The 23,776-nt window shown below is 41.8% G+C and overlaps 2 protein-coding genes across 2 annotated transcripts in view; one reads left to right on the forward strand and one right to left on the reverse strand.

Moving 5' to 3' along the window:
• Nucleotides 1–193: 193 nt before the first annotated feature.
• LOC109528742 (voltage-dependent L-type calcium channel subunit beta-4-like) lies at nucleotides 194–14,304 on the forward strand. Its single transcript, XM_019891700.1, has 14 exons — nucleotides 194–414; nucleotides 3,463–3,582; nucleotides 3,672–3,794; nucleotides 3,886–4,007; nucleotides 5,608–5,660; nucleotides 5,937–5,956; nucleotides 6,083–6,163; nucleotides 8,068–8,126; nucleotides 8,239–8,339; nucleotides 8,409–8,560; nucleotides 9,339–9,434; nucleotides 10,435–10,605; nucleotides 11,040–11,078; nucleotides 11,162–14,304. Exons 1-13 carry the CDS (start codon nucleotides 376–378, stop codon nucleotides 11,067–11,069), a joined length of 1,167 nt encoding a protein of 388 aa, XP_019747259.1. The 5' UTR covers nucleotides 194–375; the 3' UTR covers nucleotides 11,070–11,078; nucleotides 11,162–14,304.
• Nucleotides 14,305–18,477: 4,173 nt separating this feature from the next.
• Nucleotides 18,478–23,776, reverse strand: part of LOC109528244 (potassium voltage-gated channel subfamily H member 8-like) — a 20,896-nt gene continuing 15,597 nt past the window's right edge. The window contains exons 12-15 of the mRNA XM_019890614.1: nucleotides 21,921–22,195; nucleotides 20,320–20,426; nucleotides 20,175–20,227; nucleotides 18,478–19,426 (exon numbers count right to left, since the gene is read on the reverse strand). Of these exons, the coding sequence (XP_019746173.1) occupies nucleotides 18,734–19,426; nucleotides 20,175–20,227; nucleotides 20,320–20,426; nucleotides 21,921–22,195 (1,128 nt within the window). The 3' untranslated portion in view covers nucleotides 18,478–18,733. The remainder of the gene's footprint in view (nucleotides 19,427–20,174; nucleotides 20,228–20,319; nucleotides 20,427–21,920; nucleotides 22,196–23,776) is intronic.

The raw sequence follows: 23,776 nt of genomic DNA on the forward strand, positions 1-23,776 counted from the left end.
GGAGCCTGGATTTGAATTCCCAAACTTAAAATTCTGACATCTAAATGTGTTAACCACTCACCCAGTGTGCTGCTGCACATCAAAATACGACCCCTTTATTCTTCGAAGTAAAACCGGACCGTTCTGAATGAGGGATTGGCTGCTACTCATAGTAGCAACGTGTGATGCTGCAAAGGCAGATACTTGAGATTTTTCGATCGGGGTGGAGCTGATGCTGAGCTGTACACAGAGCAGCCTTACAGTCGCTGCATCGCTGTTGTAGAGGAAATGACTGTAGGCAAAGCAGCAGCAATGGCAGCTGTGAAGCACTTAGACTGATGGTGCCTCCCTCCATCTCCCCCCACCCCGCAACCATCGGGGAGGTGGGGGGCAATCATGTCTGACTCCAGCGCTACAGGACTAATCTTAAACAAGGTACGTTGTGATGCGCCCGTCTTTGTTTCATCGCTCTGCAGGCAGACTCTTGGTCACGAATCCCTCGTCCCCTGCCGCTTCTATATTTAGAGCAATTCGCCATAAAGTTCCGCGATTTTCCGATGGCACCACTACTATATAAACTCCTTCCATGTTATTTGACCAAGGCAGAGCGATTGAGAAAACAGGCTCAATGGCTACAATGATCATTTCAGTCTTCTTTCCCACTGCCGTAGTTTGAACGTGTGAAGTGTCAGTGGAAAGTAAGATGCTGTGTGATGTAGACGGCTTTGAAGCTATCTTTGAGGTTATTTAAATGTTGAGCCGCCAGCAAATGAAGACTGGATTGGATTTATGAAACATATGAACCCTGCTAATTTCTGGAGGAAGACAATTAACTCATTTTGATTCATCAACACTTGTTCAGAGATATTAACAGTATGCATTTTTTTTCTGCAGTAAACCAGCCCCTATAGTGAGTCCGAAAAATACTGAAAATGGACCGTGGGACTTATTTTTTTGAACTTTTATATGAAATGCAATGCACGACAGGTTAAGCACATGACTAGAAACTCACTTTTAGGAATACTTTGAATACTAACTAATGCGCAAATAATATCCTCAATTTCTAACTGTTCTACTTTCTTTGCCCTAAAAGGAGTTACGTTACTCGTCATCCAGCTTGTTAATAGCACCTTGACTTTCATTTTAAAATATTAACCTGCATGTGTGCCACAGTATTGAGCTGCTCTCATTCTCATTTAAACATCGTAAAGTGGTGCTCTTTCTGACCACCTGAAATGTGTCTTAATTAGGGTAAAAAAAAAAAAAAAAAAACGTCAGCTCACTCCTACATGTGGTTTACAAGTGATCTTGGACTTGAGTATGACAGTAAACATCTATTGGTGAAATTGGAGATTTGTTTCTGAATTCACTATACATATTTCAGGATAATTGCTGAAAACGAATAAGGTTGAGAATGATGCAGTACTGAATTGTGGAGATATATCGTTATTTTTAATGCAGTTTCACACATAAAAGTGGACATAACCAGAGCATTTGAAGGCAGGGAATTTAAAGCCTCATTTTATATACTTGGCTTTTTTTAATCAGTCAAATTTGACAGGGTTGTTCACAACACTCCAATTGTGATGTGTCAAATTTAGAAGAAATCTTATTCAAAACAGTTAAATGATGGCTGAAACATGACTCAAGGTCAGATTATTTCTATTATTTCCTCCTATTTAGAAAATGACTTTTGTTGATGAATGAGTAGACTTTAAACCATATATTAGGAGTGAGTACGCTGTAAACATCAGACAAACATATTTTAGTCATCACTTCAGTATCTATTTATAATAGTTCAACTGATCTAAGATAAACCTGCCAACTAAGATGTGTCTTTCGGGAGCACCATTGTGAATATGTGACTATTTGCAACCTTTGTGAAAAGTCAACCTGTTTTTTTTCAACCCCCGGCATTTGTCACTTTTACTGTAGTCAATGAAGCAGAAACATCACAACGTAAAAGGGGAAAAAAAAAAAAAAAAAAACGTCAGCTCACTCCTACATAATAACAGGAATGATAATGAAAATAGGGTATCGGAACAGAGTGGTCAAAGTTCAGAAATATTCCATATCTACTGGTTAAAGACAGGTACTTATATCATGACTTTATATCACTGTGAAGCTGCGTCCTGCTGCGCTCAGAGCCCAGTCGGGAAGAGGTGAGAGGGATTGGGTGGAGCGAACCATTTTGGAGCCAAGATGGAGGTTGCTCTGACCTTTGACACTGTGGATAAAGGTATTATGAGTCCCACTGCTATTGTTCTACGGTTTGTGTCCAGGTTTCTGATCTGACAAGAATATAGAATTGGCTCAATCATTGGATTGAACAAGAAGACTCATTGGCCAGACTTGAATGGCATATCTTGTTGCGGTTGTTACAGATTGGCCAAGAAATGGATTGAACGCTTTTGTCTACTCATCAAGGCTGAAACTTGACTCATTTCAAACTTCACACTCTTCATAATTCTTCAAATCCAATGATGGATGTTGGGCTTGGTAGTGGCTACCCCGTCATGGGGTAGTCTTGGTACCTTCTTTGTACAACCATTTGCGACATCCACTTTGTTTATTCTCCTTACCGACAGGTTCAATATTTTTTTGCAAGAAAATGGAGAAAAAGCGAGAGCTTTTGCAACCTGGCTGCACAACCCTAAACACAAAATGTTTTTGTTATGGTTTCAGTTGAGGTCAGCAATAGTCCCTCACGTTCTGCCACCCGGAAGTATGCCCCTGCTTTTTTGAAAGCATCCTCAATTGGTGTACAGTGTTGGCGATTCCACTTCATTCACTTTTACGGCACCTTTAGCAATTCTTGGCACTCTTACGTTCCTTCCAATGACTGCTTGGCTTTGAATGGGCACCTCGCTGGGAATCCCATATGTTAAATGTCAGTTGGTCACAGTCTCCAAGCAGTCTTGCACGTCATTGTGTTCACTTGAGCTTGTGCCAAATTCATTCGTTTCATTTCATTCATTTTCATGTATTTTTTTATTTCAGGCAGCGGTCAGCAGAAATATGTTAAAGTCAGATGTTGCTGCCCTAATATTTGGCACGCCTGCATCTACTGTGTAGAAAAAAAAAAGTCGGAATAAAAATACTTGGAAAAGGAATGATTGATGTTTGTTTAGTCTTTCCCCACGTTTGCTCTATTTTTGTTGCGATGCAATGAAACCAAGGTTGAAATTTTTGGTCATAATTTGGTTTGACGCAAAGTACACAACATTCCTCATCATGGAATAACCCTATGCCTACAGTGAAGCATGGTGGTGACAGCATCATGCGTTGTAACTGTTGTTCTTCAGTCGGAACTGGGTCTGAAACAAGGTTGTGGGGCGGCGGGGGGGGAGGGGGGGGTATGAACAATTCCAAATAGCAGTCAATGTTAGCACATAACCTTTCGGCACTCTTTGGGTACTTGGAACTTGAATGTAAATCCAGCCCTTTTCTAACTTCATTGAAAGCAGCCATTCTTTCCTTTAGGGTTCAGCCGATTCCTACACTAGTCGACCCTCGGATTCCGACCTGTCCCTGGAGGACGACCAGGAGGCGTCTCGGCGTGAAGCCGAGCGCCAGGCTCAGCTGCAGCTGGAGAGAGCCAAGGTGAGATCACAGTGCTTGTCCTTATTATTGATGACGCTTGTTTGATATTTTCTACTCTTTTTTTTTTTTTTTTTTTTGTCATGTGAAAGTCGAAAGCAGTGGCCTTTGCAGTGAAAACCAATGTTAGTTATTGTGGCGCTCTGGATGAAGATTGTCCGGTCCAAGGCGCAGCCATTAATTTTGAAACCAAAGACTTTCTGCACATAAAAGAGGTTAGAGGCCATCTTTATGTCATTCCCATCTCTGCCACTTTTTGACGTAGAGGACACCCAAGGCAGCTTATGCTTTTTGTTTGTCCTGCAGAAATACAATAATGATTGGTGGATCGGTCGGCTGGTGAAGGAGGGCGCAGACATCACGTTCATCCCCAGCCCCGTCAAACTGGAAAACATCAGGATCAAACAGGAGCAGAAAGCAGCAGCCAGGTCTGCGGTCACACAAGCGTTTACACTGCAATCAAAAGTGGACTGGTTCTGAAATGGAGTCTAAGTGTGGGAATGCTGTAGTTTGACGTTATCTCTTTTGCGAAGTTGTCGGAAATTTGCTACCGTGCGCTTGCTGTAAGACTGGCAATATCTGAAGTGAATTCTGGGTGCCGCGATAATTACATTTTGTGTCATTATGTTTGTATAGCAGCAGAAGTTTTGCCTATTGAACCTTTTTATTTTGTGAAACATAATCACAAATCATACGTATGATGAACATGTTTGGGTTTGACATCAGAACTGCAGTTTTCCTTGATCTAGCCCTTGAGTGTCTGTTACTTGGTGCTTTATTTCTTCTTCCAGGGCATTCCACTTGCGAGCGCAAGCTTAAGATACGAGCACTCTGTGGTGGCAGTGAACTCAACTCAAATTATTTCACAGTAACCGTCACTTGAGCGAATAGGGAATAATTCTTGCTTCAAGCTGTTTCATGCACCGAGATGAAGTTTACTGCTAAACTAAATGTAAAACTAAGATAAATATCCATCCATCCATCCATCCATTTTCCAATCCGCTTATCCTCACAAGGGTCGCAGGGGGTGCTGGAGTCTATCTCAGCAATCTCCAGGCAGGGGGGGGGGGGGGGGAGCAGTGCCCTGGTTGCCAGCCAATCGCAGGGCACACACAGACGAACAACCATCCACGCTCATACTCACACCTAGGGACAATTTAGAGTGATCAATCAGCCTGCCATGCATGTTTTTGGAAATTGGGAGGAAACCAGAGTACCCAGAGAAAACCCACGCAGGCCTGGGGAGAACATGCAAACTCCACACAGGGAGGCCGGAGCTGGAATTGAACCCGGTACCTCTGCACTGTGAGGTCGACGTGCTCACCACTGGACCACCGGGCCGCCTCAGTTAATTATATGTTATAAATTTAAAATAACTACAAAGCCTGCTAGCTTAATGCTAATGGTAGCACATAATGGTCAACACTTACTGCTGGCATTAGGCCGAAACCTCAGAGGTCACATTCTGGTAAATGTCATATTTTTTTCACCAATCTATACTATTGGTCTGTCCACGTGGGTGTTATTTTTACCATTTTTGACAATGTGAACTGTTGAAAATGGCGTGCTCTCTTTGACGATGTCATGTATGGTTGAACAAAAATGCGATTATAGGGATATCCTGAAAAGTGATGATATTGGAGGTACACTGCCTGTTGCCTGCAATATATCATCCTCGATGCAACTGATATTTACATTCAACAACACATCTGCTGCTGTAGACAGAGACACCATGTTGATTGCTTGTATCATCCAAATGGTTTTTTTTCTCCAGCCAAAATAAAGGAATTGCACACACTGTTCCAAGACTTTTGGCACGGGGGTGGGGGGGAGAACACAGTTTGTGCATTCTACGTCATGCGCCTGCTGTCATTGCCCCAAAGCCACATTTCCACGACACCTTTTAATGAAGCTTTCCTTGTTGGCACGCCTACCTCTTGTATCACGGCTTTGCTTTGTGCTTTTCTCCAAATTGCCACCTGAGGGGAATTTGCCCACGATGACACTTTGCATTTTGTCCCTCTGCAGGAAAGGAGGCAATGCGTCATCTGGAGGCTGGAGATCAACGCCGCCATCTGCAGGTATGTAGAGCTGCAAGAGTCCAGCTGCCGAGTTGCTCCTCTTCAGGGACTGCTAGTCTCCCAAACAAGAGCTGTACCATCCTCTTAACATCCTGTATGTTAACTGGATGTGAAAGTTAAGGCATGAGTGCGATGACCCCAGAATGTGTTCCAGTGTTAGTGTGTCCTTTCCCACAGTAGCATGCTTTGCTAATGTTTTTCTGAAGCATACTAATGATGAATTAACTCATGCGATTTCTTCTACTTGTCTGATGTTTGATCCCTTTGTTCTGAAAGCCAAACAGAAGCAGAAACAGGTGTGTTTTCTAACAAAAAGTATCTTCTGTGGCTCTGTCTGTGCATCGTTAATACCAATCAGACAATACCATTCGGCATAATGTGTTTGTGTTCATCATTTCTCTGTCGATTTTTGCCTGGTGTAGACAGAACTTGTCCCCCCGTATGATGTCGTTCCCTCCATGCGGCCCGTGGTGCTGGTGGGGCCTTCGCTGAAAGGCTACGAGGTGAGGCAATTGCAGTCTTGTATGAACTCCCAGAAAGCAATACTTGAATCACTGAAAATTGATATTAAATTTTGTGCTATTAAATGTATTTAAGCGTTATTTTAAAAGGTTGAGTGTTTTTGTTGTTGTTGTTGTTGACTTTAGTGGTGTTGTTTAAGATCTGTGTTGACTAATGAGGAAAGCAACCAAAACATCCAATTACAATAATTTCATGGAACAAGAATCCACTTGAACACGCATGGAGCAACAACACATATATCAACAAAGCATACAACAATAACAACAGGCATTTGCTGTGGGAACAACTGTTACAGCAACTTAAAGGGCGACCTTCTCTGCCTCTTCTTGTTGGTCTTAATTATGTTGCAACCCTCCCAGTGGAACTCAAGTGCTGCCTGGAAAGTTGTGAGATAATGTGTTACTACACCTTTGCAAAAGTTTGATCAGCTTGTATACAATAAAGATACAGAAAAAAATAAAACCTGTGACATAGTGATTTGGGGTCTGGGGGTGGGAGTCTTTATGATTCCTTTTACTGTACTCTGCAAAAAGAGTGTAAATAACAGGATGTGATGTGAGGGGAAGCACCTGAAGGGACTACAGTACAGTAATCCATCTTTAAATGAATCCATATGATAAAAATGGGATGCGTGTCAGAGAACAAACTGTAGCCATGTGTTTTTTTTCTTCATTGTGTCAACCATTACATAATTGCATATGTGTGTCTTATCGTTGTTTTTATTGCTTATCATTTCTTTTGTGCACCTTTCTTTCCTCTTACTCTCTCTCTTGAATTGTGGCCAAGCAAAGCCACGCCTCCAGCCATTCTTGTTGAAGAACTTTGCAAAAAATAAAAATAAAAAAAGAGGCAGCATTTCTTTCTTTCAGACATATACAAGCATACACACCACATGTGTCTTTGTCGTCATCAATATTAATTTCTCTCCATTTCCTCCAAATGTTAAATAAGCACAACTTACTCAACCTCACTTCAGTCAGCACCAAAAGTTTAACTCTGTGTGATTGTTTTTCTTTTTCTTTTGACTTTTTTCACATTTCTGAAAGGACAGCAGGTTCTGGAAAAGAAGAAGAACATCCCCTGGAAGTTACTTAAAATAAGATGCACTGAGTGAAGAACCAGACTGCTCCATTAGCTTCATATGCTCGCCCCCCCCCCACTTGGCTAGCTGCCAAATGCTTGTCACTTGACTCATCACGTCGCAGTTATGATACCAAACAGCTCACATTCCTCCCCCTGCCAAAATGGTTTAACAGAAAACAAATAATTATAGCAACAAAGAAAGCGATTGTAATACAATCAGTGGAATGAGGATAAGTGGCACACAAAATATAAACTGGAAGTGTTATCCTAATTTTTGCTGAAGACATGAGAAAGAGTATTGAATGCTGAATGACTGCATTTAACAGTTGCACAAGCGATGCCTGTCGATTTATGTCATAATGTACACCTTTGGGAATGATTATTGTATATTATGAGATGATAAATTATTTTTTAGCTGGGAAAAAATGCACAATATTTTTGTCTTATCCATTGCGTTACTGGCTCTCAATAAATTAATATTTTTTAAATGTATTTGCATTATTTTAAACCGACCATTTGTCGAATGCACTATTAAAAAAAACAAAAAAAAAAAACCCAAAAACAAAAAACAATTTCTCACAAGTTACTCCGTACTAGTAGCTCTTTCATCGAATGCTTACGCATTCGTACTAAAATAACTATTTGGAGGCCTCCTTTCCACTTTTATTGGAGTCATTATTATTCTTAAGTAGCAGTACTCTTACTTAAGCATTAATGTTGGTTACTCTACCCACCTCTAGTATAATGTGAGAAATAAAAAATGGAAGCCAGATGACCTTAATTCATCTTTATGTGCTTGTAGGTGACGGACATGATGCAGAAAGCATTGTTTGACTTTCTGAAGCACAGGTTCGACAGCAGGTGTGTACAGATGTGTTGTTGGATACTAAATTGTTTATTTGTAGTGCCTAAAGTGCGCAGGGCTGTGCCTTCATGAACCACAATCATTGCGATGAGATGCGTTGTCCTGTAGGATCTCCATTACACGGGTGACTGCTGATCTGTCGCTGGCCAAGCGCTCGGTGCTCAACAAGAAGGCCATTATGGAGCGATCCAACACACGCTCCAGCCTGGGTGAGTGATATTGTCGTTACTATCCGTCTCCTCGTGTTCATACGACGCTTCTCTCCATGCTGCTCTCAGCTGAGGTCCAGAGTGAGATCGAGAGGATCTTTGAGCTTGCCAAGTCTCTGCAGCTGGTCGTCCTGGATGCAGACACCATCAATCACCCGTCGCAGCTTCTCAAAACTTCTCTGGCCCCCATCGTCGTCTACGTCAAAGTGTCCTCGCCCAAAGTAGAGCACAAACCCACCTCATACACCTCCACTTTCAGTTAGTCTCTGCGACACTAAAGATAAAAAAATTACACGGTGTTGTGTATGAGAGCATTCACAATAATGCTATTGATCTTCAGTGAGGAGGGATTAAATACTCTGCCTTTTGTCTAAAAACACTAACAAAAACAAGGCGGGTTTCAATGACACAATGAGTTTTTTTTCCCCTTAGTTTAAATCAGTTCCCAGGGGTCTTAATGAAAGCCCTCTGACATTCTTGGGTCAAAATCCACAAAAGATGAAAAATTACAGCTTACTTCGAATCCACTTGAAACGCTGCTTGAAACCATTCGAGTCGGTTGGGGCTGTTTTGTCTCATGCAAATAAGACACTACTCACCCGACCTCCAATCAAGAACGGGTTCAGTCAAGAATACGCGGATCCTTTTGAAGCATTACAAAGAGTAAAATAAAAATTGGAAAATGCAGCGGAACACTGCCAAACACAAATCATTACTCAACTCCACCGTGGCACTGTAGCTCAACGTTCAAGAAAGTGCTAATCTGTGCTAACACTGCAGCTCTGCTTACCTTTTGGCTTTGACATGCTTAGAAAAACATGTTATTGTTTAAAGTCTCACTCTAACCAATGTACACTGATACCTCGTTGGATACAATAAATTTGAAAGTCACATCTACCATGTAAATGAAAATGTAGTTGAGTTTTGGGGGGGCGGGGGGGGGGGGGTTGTAGTTTGTAACTCCTTGTATGAATGTCTTTGTGTGGGCTGGACTCTCAGGTTCTGCAGAGGCTGATCAAATCTCGAGGGAAGTCACAGAGCAAACATCTGAACGTCCAGATGATGGCAGGGGACAAGCTTGCTCAATGTCCGCCTGTATGTCACTTCCCTTTCTTTCTCCATATTACACTTGACTTTCCATAGAGCAACATACACTTCAGCCCTCAAACCGGCCTACAGACCATTTAAGTTCAAGTGAATTTATGTATTTATCGGCTGAACTTGTACCTTCTAGCTCAGGGTTGTCCAAACTTAGCCTGGTAATCCAGACTCGTCGCTGCACCAGCAATTGAGTCTGGTCACAGTCGAATCAAGCGCATTTCTGAGGCCGGAAAAATATGAGCAAGCAGACAGCGAAATGAACCAGTCAGTGAAGAGCAGATATAACGTCAGAAAAGTAAAACACCCCTTCTGTTGAAGGAAAAGCTTCCAGTCCCGTCCGTTGCTGGGCTTTTAATGACTTTATGTGTTTCTGGTTATTCAAAACTGATTTCATGCTGATTGATTTTCACAAATTATTTTATCTCCCGCAAGCAATTTTCAATGAGGATGGACTTCCACTGTCGAAGCTTGATGTTGCTCACAAACGTCACAGGAAATAAATAAATTTTATTGCACGGTTGCGGGCAGGCTTTCCAATCCACTCTCTTTCTTCGGAGAGAAAGAAAGTGGGTTTGGCTTGACAGGCCAGTCCAAACTACGGCCCCTCGGCCATTTGTGGCCCACCATCCATTTCTCAGCAACTTGTGGTGTTTACTAAAAACAACCATTTCAAAGATCCAGCGAATTTCCAATTAAACATTTCAAACATTGTGTACTATTTAGAAAGAATAAGAATCATTTTGGCCAAAATGTAAAAATAAAGATTTTGATTAATATGTTTTGCAGTTTTTCCCTGTGCTTTGGTACATTTCTCGGTTGAGAATTGAATTTCTCAAAACTTCTTGTCCAATTTTCACATCACAGAGGTTAGATAGATAGATAGATAGATAGATAGATAGATAGATAGATAGATAGATAGATAGATAGATAGATAGAGTACATGTGGATGGATAGATTTGTAGATTTGTTGATGCTATCTTTGTCCCACCACCAGGAGATGTTTGATGTGATCCTGGATGAGAACCAGCTTGAGGATGCGTGTGAACACCTGGCTGAGTATCTGGATATTTACTGGCGTGCCACCCATCTTCCTTGTTCTGCCCCCGTCAACCCAGCCCAGGACCAAAGCGTGATCACCCCTCCTTCTGCTAACTCCAGTCAACAGGTAGGACAGCAAAAACATCAACATAGCGCTCATGTTAGCGATGTAGCATGGGCCACTCAAACTGCAGTAGTTCTTTTTACTCCCTTTCGACCCACCGTATCTTGTGGCCGGAATATCAGCCTATTACAATTATCACTGTTATTTCGACCACCACTTACCTACTAGTACAAATGTTCTTAATACAACCAGTCGAACACAACTAGTGTCTTTGCTGGTGTGAAACACATTGAGTTGTCTTGTTCAGGAAATGTGCTAGAAAACACTGCCTTACCTTGCCTTGCCTAGGAATATTATTATTTTTATTAATAATAGCAGCAGTAATAGTATTAGTAGTAGCAGTAGTAGTAATAACTACCACTACTATTCACATTGTTGCCCTCAACCTGTGCTGCGCCACCTTAGCTTTATTATTAATGCTGATGTTTACTTTCTAGTTCTCTGAGACTCAAGAGTTAATAGAGTGACCACTTGTGGTGAGTCTTCCTCTCACTTTGGTTGCAACAATTGAAGGTCAAAACTCACTGACGTTGCAATGTACTCTCCTCCTGCGGAACAGGAGCGGCCTAGAGCGCCACCATGGGGCAGCAGCAGCAGCTGCATCTCTCCACCCTCAGTGAGAACGGGGACGAACGAGCAGCTGAAGCGAGAGGAAGCGAGACGAGATGGAGCTTTGGGGCACGGACACATATATACGTCTGTGCTTTGGAGTGAAACATGGAGATCATGCACCGCTCACCGCTGCCCCCTCGGAGAGAGCTACTTGCTTCCAACGCCACGTGACAACTCAGGGTCGCCTTCTGTACACCTTCTGCTACACACAGACACACACACGGGCGGTTGCTCTGTGTGAGCCTGTTCGACATTGGTTAGGGTTTGACCGCCTGTCCTTCTGCCTGTCTGTCTGTCTGTCAGAATGAAGCCCACTACACAAGTGTGGATCGACAGGAATGTTTTCAAATTAACTACCCATTTCTCATGCAAAACTCTTACTACTCTTATTACCCCTACCACAAAGTACTACCACATAATACAACTACTACCACCACCACTACCATTGCTACTACTATCACCATTACAACTAACAACTACTAGTAGTATTGATTACGAGTAGGCTACTACTACTAGAAGTAATGTTACTATTAATAGTACAACTATTAACATCTACTGTTACTCCTCACTACTACTAGTAGTGCTATTATTTTACTCCTACCTCTTCTACTACAAGCACTTAGTACTATTACTGCTACTAACTACTATTACCATTGTAATGCTAACTACCAGTACGAGGATACTACTCCTACTGCTACTACTACTTCTACTACTAATACTACTTAGCAGGACTTTTATGAGTAGTATATATGACTGTGACTACTGATAATCCTATTCCTGTTAGTAGTAATAGCTTTAGTCTTAGTAACTACTGCAACTACTGTTACATCCAGTAATTACTATTACTGCTATCTTTATGGCTATCACTGTTCCAAGTAATAACTTCTACTAATGGCACAGAGTAATATTATAACTATTACTCTTAGTACTCCTACTACTAGTACTACTACTATGACTACTACTACCAACAACTAATACTATTACTGCCCACTGCTACTTAGTAGTACTACCAAGATGACTTACTACTGTGACTACTACTACTACTGCTGACTGCAGTACTATTACATTGAGTACCTACTGATTCTGGCTACTACTAGTAGTATTAATCCATATTTGTTCTAGAATCTAGATAATAATCTTAGTAGTACTACGGTAGTACTAAGATTAGTATTACTAGAAATAGCAAAATCGTTCAATTTTGCTGTTTCTACTAATATTCCAACTTGTAGTTGTAGTAGTAGTAGCCCTCCTTGACACAACGCACCAATTTTTAGGAATGGAGAGTAGCTCTAATACGGTAAATAATACGGTACTAATTGGACTACTACTACTACTACTACTACTACTACTACTACTACTACTACCTAATTATGTAAATGACTAATACTACTCAGTACTATAAGTAGCGCCATTACAACTATACTACTCTAGTCCTATTTCTGTTACTACTGTAACTAATACGGTACTATTACAATGCATACACCAGGGTACTGCTACTACTACTACTGCTACTACGACTAGTACTATTTTGAGTATGACAGGCGCAAAGAACAGTAACAGGCGCAAGCATTTTTCGCTCATCGACGTGTGTAGTGGGCTTAACGACGACAAACACAGGTGGAAGGTTCCTGGGGTTCCTCACTAACTCGCCGTCTTCCGTCTCTACCGTATAGCTAGCGTGGGCTGACATTCCAGTTGAACCAAATGCTTCCTGAAAATAGCACAAATTGTTTCGAGGTTTCGACAACACCACGGGATCAAAATCTTGAATTTTCCCCAGTTTCTTGATTTCCTTCTGATGCAATGTAGCCTTTTTTGTAGTTTATTTTCTACACTAAATGTACGTTGTAGCCGATCGCATAGCTTTCTGCACATAGCCATGCATGTCAAGCACACACTCGCAAGGGAAACAAACCTCCTTGACAGCAGTAGAGTCACTTTTTATGGATGTACAACTGCCAAATGTCCCATTTACTTAAATGGATCTTTAATGGCATCATTCATGCTTCTACCAAGGTCAGACAACAAAAATCCAAACACATTAATACCAAAATGTATTTTTACTTAGTGTTTTTAAGCAAATCAGTCATATCAATAAATGACATATTTTCATTTATTATAACTGAGACCCCAACATTGCATCCGGAATTACCAATCAAAAATGGAATGGTCAGCTTTCAACGATTGACAACCTGTTCTGGCACCCTTCCAACAATACAGATTTTCATCCACTTCTGGGAAAAATAGTTGTATGTATCTATAAAGTAGAAAATACACCGACATGAATTAAGATAATGCTTAACTTAGTCATCTTGATGACTTAAAATACATATTTACAGTGTAAACATATCTACAATGTTAGTTTTTCTTCCTTGATTTAGCCTCCTATCATGAACCACCCATCAGTTGGTTATTATTGTAAATAATGTAATGTGCATGACATTATTGTATTGCGGTTTCATCAGAAGGGCTTGGCAGGATGACGTGACCTCTCAGACGTGTGCATTATCAACACTTCATTGTACAGATTATATGTTTGAGATGGACATACAGTATTATTAGAATGATAAAGTGTTGTGATTAGGATGATTATACAAATGCACAAAATACTGAGGGGACGCACACAAACTGATAGCACCACAGAAAGCATGATTTTCATTTTAGAATACAGTGGTACCTCTGAGTTGGACCACAACCTTTCCAATTTGGTCGACTTTCTCAACAAAATTGGGCCTCCACCGCCTAACTTTTGAGGAGTTCCACCTTCAAGGTACCACTGAAACTGCATTCAGGGCAGGAGGGCGCAATGGCCCATTAGACGTATACAGAAAGCATGCTAGCTAAGCAATATGATGTGTGTTCTTCTTCTCTGTCACCACCAATCAACTTACGCACCCTCAAAAGAAAAATATTGAAAACAATCTAAAGCACACTTCAAGGAGGTTTTCTGTCTGCAATACAAGTGTAGCATTGCCCTGATACACGGCTGAGACTATCAAGATACCTCCTCAGGTATTTCGTGGAGTATGTTTGCACTACACGGTCTTTTTCTTGTCTGCTTTATGATGCAATAAATGCACTACGAGTTCGAATGTGAAGGCTCATGCTTGAGAAGGCCCACTACAGCTTGTTCCACGCTGCAATGACAGTATGTGTCCACCAGATAGAAGCACGTGCTCCTAGAAATATGTACTGGTGCGTAGCTATGACGCCAAAAGACCACTTGAGGGCGTGCTGCTGAAAACAATGATTTAATTCGATGACGGAGGAATTTACCCTTTTTTCTCCTTTCCTTTTGGCATTCAGTAGTTTGGCTTGTTAGTGGTTTACTTTTATAGCTTTACTTTACTATTTACTTTACTTTTATTGCTTCCATTACTTACTGACACATACTGTACATGTGAAATAGAAGTTAAATAGTACATTATGTACCATATGCATAAGGTTGCCACCTTTCAGATCTGTATAATAAGCGACACTCCGAACGATGTCGCGGCAAAACTACGTGGGCTAAAGAAATGTGAAGGTTTGGCTCCCCCAAACCCTCAAATGCATAGAATGACATGTATTTTTTATATGAAGAAAAAACAAAATTCTTTCATCAAATTGGCATTATTTAACATGTCATACAGCCTTTGGGCCCTGGGGTCACTTGGTGGTCCGTAAGGAAGGAGAAGAAAGCATTGTGACATACTCAAAGCTTAAAGTGCTTTATTAGCAATGAATATCGTTCTTTTTTATTATCGACAGAAGTAGCCTGAACCCGAGCACAGCTTGTGGGCGGGGGTCGGCTCGAGAGCCGCATGCCGTCCTAGTGGCCTAGTGGCTCCTTGGAGCTTTTTCAAAAATGTTTGAAAATGGAAAAAGATGGGGGAGGGAAACATAGTTTTTGTTTTAATATGGTTTCCGTGGGAGGACAAACATGACACAAACATTCTTAACGTTTTCCAATGCTGCAAAAATGTGTACAATAAATATTAAATTTAAAAATTTCTGTCAACAAAGATTTGCGTCATAGCCTGCGACACAGGTTTCTATTAGCATGGTGGGAGGCCAGGCAGGTGGATGTTAAAAAAAAAAACTGGCGTTTCATGTACAATTCAGCGAGGCAAAGAATGGGAAGTGTCGAGGGAAGCATTTTTAAACGGTACACGTGAGCTACAATAGTTAACACGCGGCAAAAATGCGCCACATGCCTCCGCGTCAGGTCTCGACGAAGGTAGGCAGTGATTTTCTCAAACTCTTGTGTCTACTTTATTTTACTTTTCTCATCATAGGGGGCACTGTGGCTGTTGCTCACTATGGCATGCGCGTGTAAATGTGTGTTTATGCACGCGTGTGCGGTAACGGGTCGATCGCAGGAGGTTGTTTGATCAAAAAGTAGATCTTAGGTCAAAAAAGGTTGGGCACCCCTGCTCTACAGCAGTGTTTTTCCATCTTTTTCGAGCCAAGGGACATTTCTTTCATTGAAAAAAATCCCGCGGCACACCACTACCTGAAAATGTGAAAAAAAGCTTATTTTAACAATTAAGTGTTACATTGTTACTATAAGCGTTTTTTTAACATTGAAAATTAACGCAATATTATAACACATTGAATAGGAATCAAATCAACATCAATCCAATATTTGGTGCATTCGTTTTAATTTAGATCAGTTTAAGAATGCTCGTTTTTTGCAAACAACAGTGACGTCGTTAAGATGTGTGCGCATCTTGGAGGCAATGTTTGCTGAGGGTCGGATTTTTTTCTGTGTGACAGCCGGTTCTTTTTCTCCCAGTCGTTTGCGCTCTCCCGCAATATTGTACCAATCCCCTTTCCCATCTTGAGTCTTTGTAGAATTCCAACATCATTCAAATGACTTTTCTGCTGAATGTGTCGCTTGAGGTAGTCCAGCTTCCATTTAGTCCGTATTTTTCAATTGGAAAATTTGCTTACATCTTAAACTTTGCTGCATGTTTTGCAGAGCAGACCTTTCTCACTCGAAAAAGAAACTATCTCACCCAGTTTCACTGCTTGTTCTTCTATTTGCACATACTCCGACAGCTATTCCAACTTAAAAGAACCGCAGTTCATTCTTATTTTGGTCTGAGGAGTCAACGTATCACGTTCACTGCCCGGTCGTTTCGACATGATAAAGGATTAGCATTAGCGTCACTTATCCGCCGCCACACTGTTAATGTTATGGAGCGGAGAACAGGCGCAAGTGCTGTCAATGCTGTGATTGGCTGCATAGCGTCATTGCATCGTATCGTGTGATTGAGTGGACACCTGTCACTCACTGAATTACACAGCAAATTGTTACAGAAAAAAAGTTATACTGTATATATAATTCATTTGTAGTGCGTTCACTGCGCTGGATAGGTTTTCTTGTGCCTGAGAGTGTGCGACCAGTGCGCAGTTGCGCAGCTTTGAGGGAACATTGGTGTCGTTGCATCTCCAGTAAACGTAAATCAAAATGGAAGATACATTTCATTGTATTGCCTCGTGTCGGAAACTTCGTTTGTCTCGAAGCGTAAGACAATTTCCCTAGCTGCTGCTGCTCCCTACCGGCATGGAAGAGTACTACATGATTACTCTTCCAGGCGATTGACCGCACAGGCATATATGTTGTATAATTTCCCATGGCACACCTGACAATATCTCACGGCACACTGGCACAGGGTTTGAAAAACACTGCTCTACAGGATGCACTGCAGGGGAAAAAGGAACATTAAATCATGAAGGCTCATGATGTATTTGGAGCCAACTTACTCATTTTGATCGTAGGCTAATATATTGCAGATGCATACAGCGTCATGTGTTGCCTTCATTATAAGGCTTACGTAAGACTTTTTTTGCGGCTCCAGACATTTGTTGTTGTTGTTGTTGTTTTAATTAATTAATTTATTTTTTTTATGGGGAGGTGGGGGGTGGTCCAATATGGCTCTTTCAACAGTTTGGGTTCCCGACCCCTGCTATAGGTTATTATAAAGTGCTGTAAATTAAACAACGAGTTGTACTTTAACACGTTTAACAATTATGAAACACTTAATAGCCTGAACTTGAGCACATCGACCTGGCCTATGTATTTGTGATGCCCTTTATTCACCATTAGGGGGAGGCTTGCTCCTTTAGGATGCAGTAATTTGATGGTCCTCTTGTTAAGCGGGAGGGTGAGAGGCTTTCAAGTCACTTGTGGCACTGATCGACGGTCAGTTATATTTTTAAATAATCATAATATATATATTTTTAAATGCTCGTTTTATTAATGTCTTATAAAGTCGTTCAATTTTTGTTGCAATCGCTGATGAATATTGTTAAATGTTATATATTATTGCGTTGAGGTACTACGTTGGACAACTAGTTAGCACGTCCACCTCAATGCAGAGGCCGTGGGTTTGAATCCGGTGTCCAGCTTTCCGGTGTGGAGTTTGCATGTACACGCCGTGCTTGCCTGGGTTTTCTCCAGGTACTCCGGTTTTCTCCCAGGTTCCAAAAACATGTATGGTAGGTTAACAGATCACTCTAAATTGGTAAGGTGTGATTGCGAGTGTGAATGGTTGGTTGTCTATGTGTGCCTTGCTATTTCCTGGCAACCATTTCAGGGTGTACCCGGCCTATAGCCCCAAAGACAGCTGGGATAGGTTCCAGCATGCCCGCGACCCCTGTGAGGATAAGCAATTCAGATAATGGATGGACTTTCAAGCGCAGACTTGACACACAAGCACTGTATATTTGCAGAGACTCAGCTCACTTCACTTCATTTGTTGTCGAGAATATATATGTATTTACAGGGGAATGTGGGCAAAAATGTGTATATAGTAGAATGAGGTGATTATACATTTGTAAGATTTTTACAGTCATTATGTCCCTCAGAGGGAAAATGATGTGGCTGTCGATGAAAATCTGTTTGGCACTCTGGGCAACACCATTCAAATTATTATTAAAGGAACTTCATCATGTACATCACATCCTGTTTAAAGCTGTAAAACCTTCATTACCACTTATGCCACTGAAACAGGATCTACCATTGTGCAAACCCTGTCAAATAGGTCCAACTACAAAAACGAAAAAAATAAAATACCTCAAAAACTTGCTGGGCAAAAAAAAAAAAAAAAAAAAAAAAAAAAAAAAAGTAAAGATGATTTTTATATCAACGTCAAAATATGTTAAGTCTTCTCTGATTAAAATTATTGACCAGTGTTCTGAATAAAATCTTTTTTGGCCCCTTAATGCTTACAACAATAAACATATGAATTAAAGACAGAACATTTGACTGTTTTGTAATACTTTGTCCTTCAATATTTGTTTGATTTTACATCATAGAAGATAATCAGCAACAATTTACAGATTTTTTTTCCCCATTTTTTTTTTTCAGGGGGCAATGTTTGAATGTCATTATCTTATGTTGGAATGTGTTAATGTGTTTAAAAAAATGCTGATTTGTTCGAGTTATAAAATCACATGCCAGTCTCAGACAGGTTTGTCATACATTTTCCCACTCTCAGTCCAGCGTTGAGTTGCGGCCCACCATTCGCACTCATGACCCCTCATCCACAAAGCTAAGCTGGGTGGCGTGCTCTGTCTGCGATGCCTCTCCCTGCAGGCTCAGTAGGACTTCCTGCGTCTGGGCTGCCTCGGAGACCTGCTGGACATCGAGCTCAGGAGGTGAGCATGTGGAGAATGATGGCTGCGGATGAGAGTGGCAGAAAGGGTCGAGCTGATATTGGGATGAGCTGCAACACGCTGGCTCTAAACTCGTTCCTATTAAGTCCAGCAGAAGAGGTGTGCAGGAGGATGAGAGGGAGGGGATGGAGGAGGACCAGGAGGGAAGCTGCATTAGCTTTTGCTCATGTGGAGAACTGTGTAGCGATGGCGGAACTGAACAAGGAGACCCAGCTGCGGGATTACCAGAGGCGACGATTCGTGAATTGGAACAATGAAGTGGGTCAAATTCTGCTGCACGTGCGCTCCTGCAACTGTCCGATTGCTCCACGTCAAGGAGGGGAGATGATGGCTCGGGTATCAGGACGCATTGAAGGTGTTGGTCATCTGCATGCTGGGTAAAAAGCGGTGGCGCCGGGGAGCAAGTGTGCGAGGAGACGCTGGGAGGCGGGGTTACCGTGCTGGGGATCAGCAGGGTGGAGGGCTTGTGAAAAAGCGGTTTGAGAAGTCGGGTCATTTCCTGAAGCTCTTGACACACAGTGGTTACCTGGCGAGAAAGAACCTTCATCTGGTGCAGATGTATAGAAATAAAACAGAGTTCAAATTAGGCCAGATGTCACACACTCAATGACATTTGCAGTGATTTACTTGGGAAAAATCTATTCAAAAAAATTGAGTGTGAACTCAAAATGTCAAGGCAAAAAAAAGCAAAATATTTAAGCATTGCTCATGTGGGAACTGGCTTTAATACATTTCACAACAAAGAAATGAGTTTGCAGAACTGTTGTCCTTTGTAAAACTTAAAGGTATAAGTTAAATCTGTCGCACGAGGAGCGGAATTTGGACCGAGAAGCAGATAGAAGACTAAAGTGGTGAAGTAAATGTCTTTATATGCAAAAACTTAAAGTAAAAAACAGACAGCTGGACATAGAAGGCTTAAGGTGTAACTGAGTAACTCAAGCTTATGTATAAAAAAACAAGTCCAGCTCTGTGTGACCAGATAAAGGACCAAAGCAACAGACAACGTATTGCTTTCAAAATAACACATTAATTGCTTTGGTGTGCTAACTAACATTGTTGTTGTCAATAATTTGTATTTTAAAGTTTCCATTTTCTAATTCTAATGATGAGAACGTAACATTTAATTAACCTTAGCTAATTGCTCGTAATTGTTACTTGAGTCATTCTTTTATAATGAATGAAAGTAAAATTTACTTAACTCTGCGCATAAATTTTTCGTAAACTTTTTTTTTCATGCAAATATCACTCTAAATGTCTTGCAGGGAAAAAAACGAGATGAAAAGCAGCAGTCTCACCTCATGTTTTAGCGTAGCGATAGCCTGCACTGTGTCGCCGTCATCGCGTTGCTCTGTGGATGGTAAGTGCATACAAAAGCACATCACAGACAATCCCAGACACTTTCAACAGTGAGTGTACAATAAGAGTTGCTTCTTTTGTTACCTATTACTGAATCGTGGCTGGGTAGAAAATGCTGCAAATTAGCTGCAGTAAAATCAAATGTTGTGTCCGGACTGCTTTGATTTTCTGATTCAATGCCATCTACAAAGCTGAATGGAAGCAAATGTGAAAAAAAGAAATTAGCAATCCGAGAAGCCTAAACAGCTATGATAAAATATCGCAATTCATCTCAAAAAGTGGATCCTCTGTTGTCCAACCCTGAGGGTGAAGGATTAAGCCTTTGGGGAAAAATAAACCTAGAAAGTTACACAAATTTTATGTCATGACATCATCTTGACTTATGGATCTATGTAATCATCTTAAATCTCCAGTCCAGTTCAGGTTCCGCGAGGGCCCAAATTACCACTGGGAGAACTTAATCCTCTTGGCAAGGTATATTAATGTTTTTGTGCACACTATGGGTATAATTCACATTGTATAGATTTTGTTACATCTTGAAGTAGTAGTATCTTATATTGTCGAACGGTCAAGGCTTGCTGGTTTGGTTTGGTTTCCCGCTAATTTGCCAGCCAGTTAGCTTGCTAGTTAGCCAGGAAATTAGTCCATTTAATTCCAGACAAATTCAACCTCAACTCAACTCAACTCAAATGTATTTATAGAGCACTATCAAACAGCCATTGGTGCATACAAAGTGCTGTACATGGAGCAACTATCATATGGACAACAATAAAGCAATAAATCAGGAACAAAGACGGTAGAAAGCAAAAAAACAGCAAAACTAAGATCAAGTCTGAGTCATGCTGAGTCAAATGCCAAAGAAGTGTGTTTTGAGGCGAGTTTTAAAGATGGGCAGCGAGGGGGCTTGCCGAATGTTCAGTGGCAGGTCATTCCAGAGAGAGGGACCAGCAACGGAAAAGGCTCGATCCCTTCTGAGACTCCGTTTAGTTCTTGGTACTTCTAATAATGTCTAGTCCGGGGGACAAACAGTAGTTTCCTAGTATAAAGTTAGCACAGTTTACATGTACATGCTGATGGCGGCTCACACTGTGCTATGTACTATGACACAAAGCTATTTATTAACCCATCTATTGCTTTGACCAATCAGTTGCAATCATAATTTGTATCGTCATTCAATAGGCAAACAGTTTCCAGGGGCAGTATTTACACGAAATAACTTAATTAGATCAGAATACATTCATATCTTTTGAGTATCATTTCTGTATCTTGAGACTGGGATGAGTGTCCTCTTTTATGGAGATCAAAATATGGTCACTAATTAAGCTCAACAGACTTTTTATTAAGGCAAGTCTATGTGGTTGCTTTAAATATACAAGGTGCGATTCTCATTGATGTTTAATTCGACAGTAAAACTTAATTGACAACTAACCTCTGAAGCCTGATTTTGGAAGAAAGGCTCACTATCTGCCAAACCGCTACATGTGAAAAGTTGCCTTGTGTATATCCCATTTTTACCCTCAAATAAAAGCAACGCATTGAATGACGGTTAATATCTTAAGGCAAGCCAAGATGTAAATTGACCTTTGCTTTGATTCATGCTGTAAGACAACAAGAGTGGAATCCCACTGAGACGAAATGAAGACATGCTCAGCACCCTGCCTGGATATCAGTGATTGGTTTCATACCGAGGGCTAAGCTCCGGCTGCAGGCAGCTGAAGCTCACCACAGGAATCTGCAGGCTGGAGGGCCGAGCAAGATTGCTCGCTGGTCGAAATGGTCTTGGCGGGAGTAGGGGTGAGCGCAGAGGGGAGCGCAGGGGCGAGCGCAGTCCTCGGCCCAGTCGGCCCAGTGGAGGCAACTTTGGGAGTGGGGAGCGCTCCTCCTCGGAATTTGGCCCTTCTTCGTCCTCCTTGATGGAGGGAAGCTTCTTCATGAGTTCTCCGTTGCTCTCGCAGTTGGCCTGAAGTTGGAAAGATGAGGCGGGAGAAAATGTTGAATCAGGCTGGTTGTTCTGTCTGTGCGAACACAACATTATGGAGTCTCTTTTGGTTGGCAATGCATTGGCACCAAGGCGCAAATGCTGGCAGATCGGCCTCTTCCAAGCTACAGTGGGTGGGCCAGCGCAGCAGAAGGAGTGTCTTGGAGAGCCGCCTGGCGGAGTGACAATTTGCTGGTGAAAAGTCAAAACCTTACGCCTGTTCAAACTATAAGTGGCCGGTGCAGGGTAGACAGCTGGGGCCATATTTCACACACGGATGATCGTGGGTGCAAGGTGGTCTCAAATTGCCCACATCACATGCGCAGCCAGCCACATCATCCGCCAGGAGAGATCTTGCAGTTTACCTGTCAATGTCATGCACAGACCTCAGTGAGTATATTTCTGTTTCTGCAATGGTGTATTGCACTTTGACCGCTCTGATTCTAATGCAAATGAGGGATGCTTAAACGATTGCCAGGGATTCGGCTAAATTCTATTCCACAATGGTGGCCAAAGATGCAAATGCCCCATTACACCCAACTGTACCAGTGCAAAGTCTAGCAAAATACCAAAAGAAAGAAAATTCCACCCATGCGGACTGCTCGACTCCGCTTTGTGCAATACTTGGTCTAACATGATGTAATTCCATCATAAATAAGTGAACAGTGGTCATCAAACCCTCATTGTATTATATTTTCAAAATCATCCCACAACTATGGGGAGGTACGCAAATGGTCAAAGTGGAGTAGGTCTCTGAGTACCCACTTGACAACTCATATGTGTGTTTGCCATGTTAAGACTCTAGTGCGCTATTAGCATGCCATGTTTAAAGGGAATGAAAGGACAGACTTTTATTGACCATGATCGAAGTCGGATGTCACCACTCCCACAAGGACGGAGCCCCCCCTCTCGCAGATCGACCGGCCAGAGCTCATCTGCTAGCAGCATCGGGTCTAACTCACTTCTGCAAAGAAATGTGCCACGCGCCATGCAGAATTTGCACCATAGATCATATAGATCGATAGAGAGAGCGAGAGAGAGCCCTATAACTGAGAAAGTTAAGGAGCTGCTGAGCTTTTCAGCTTAGGAACAGTTCCCATTCAAACAGCTGCACTGGCGCTGAAATTCATTCACTTTAACAGCATGTCTGTTAAGGAACTATTCATTCCTCTTGGCTTCTACCAAGGGAGGAATGCGTTGCCTGCATCCTTCACTGTCCTTTCCTCTCCGTCTGTGTTCCCCAGCATTTGTATCTTCTCCATCCAGTCCACGTGCAAGCAAGACTGGTATTTTTAGATCACAGAGGTTTAATTTTAGCTGAGGTTTTGCTCTGACTGAAGGGGGAGGAATTTCATTCTGTGTGTGTGTGTGTGTGTGTGTGTGTGTGTGTGTGTGTGTGTGTGTGTGTGTGTGTGTGTGTGTGTGTGTGTGTGTGTGTGTGTGCCGCACGTGCCACTGCAAGTGTGTCGGGCAAATGTGTCTCCCTGCAAGCGTGTGTTAAAATGTCGGAATGCACAATGTGCATCATAGCACACAAGCACGAATGTGCGTATTTATGTGTCG

This window comes from Hippocampus comes, unplaced genomic scaffold, assembly GCF_001891065.2.
Source record: "Hippocampus comes isolate QL1 unplaced genomic scaffold, H_comes_QL1_v1.1 scaffold174, whole genome shotgun sequence".
Lineage (NCBI taxonomy): Eukaryota > Metazoa > Chordata > Actinopteri > Syngnathiformes > Syngnathidae > Hippocampus > Hippocampus comes.

Coding starts and splice junctions, on each gene's coding strand:
- LOC109528742 (XM_019891700.1), top strand. CDS start 376: ATGTCTGACTCCAGCGCTACAGGACTAATCTTAAACAAG. Junction 3,583..3,671: donor TGCAGCTGGAGAGAGCCAAG/GTGAGATCACAG, acceptor GTCATGTGAAAG/TCGAAAGCAGTGGCCTTTGC. Junction 10,606..11,039: donor CTGCTAACTCCAGTCAACAG/GTAGGACAGCAA, acceptor TTTACTTTCTAG/TTCTCTGAGACTCAAGAGTT.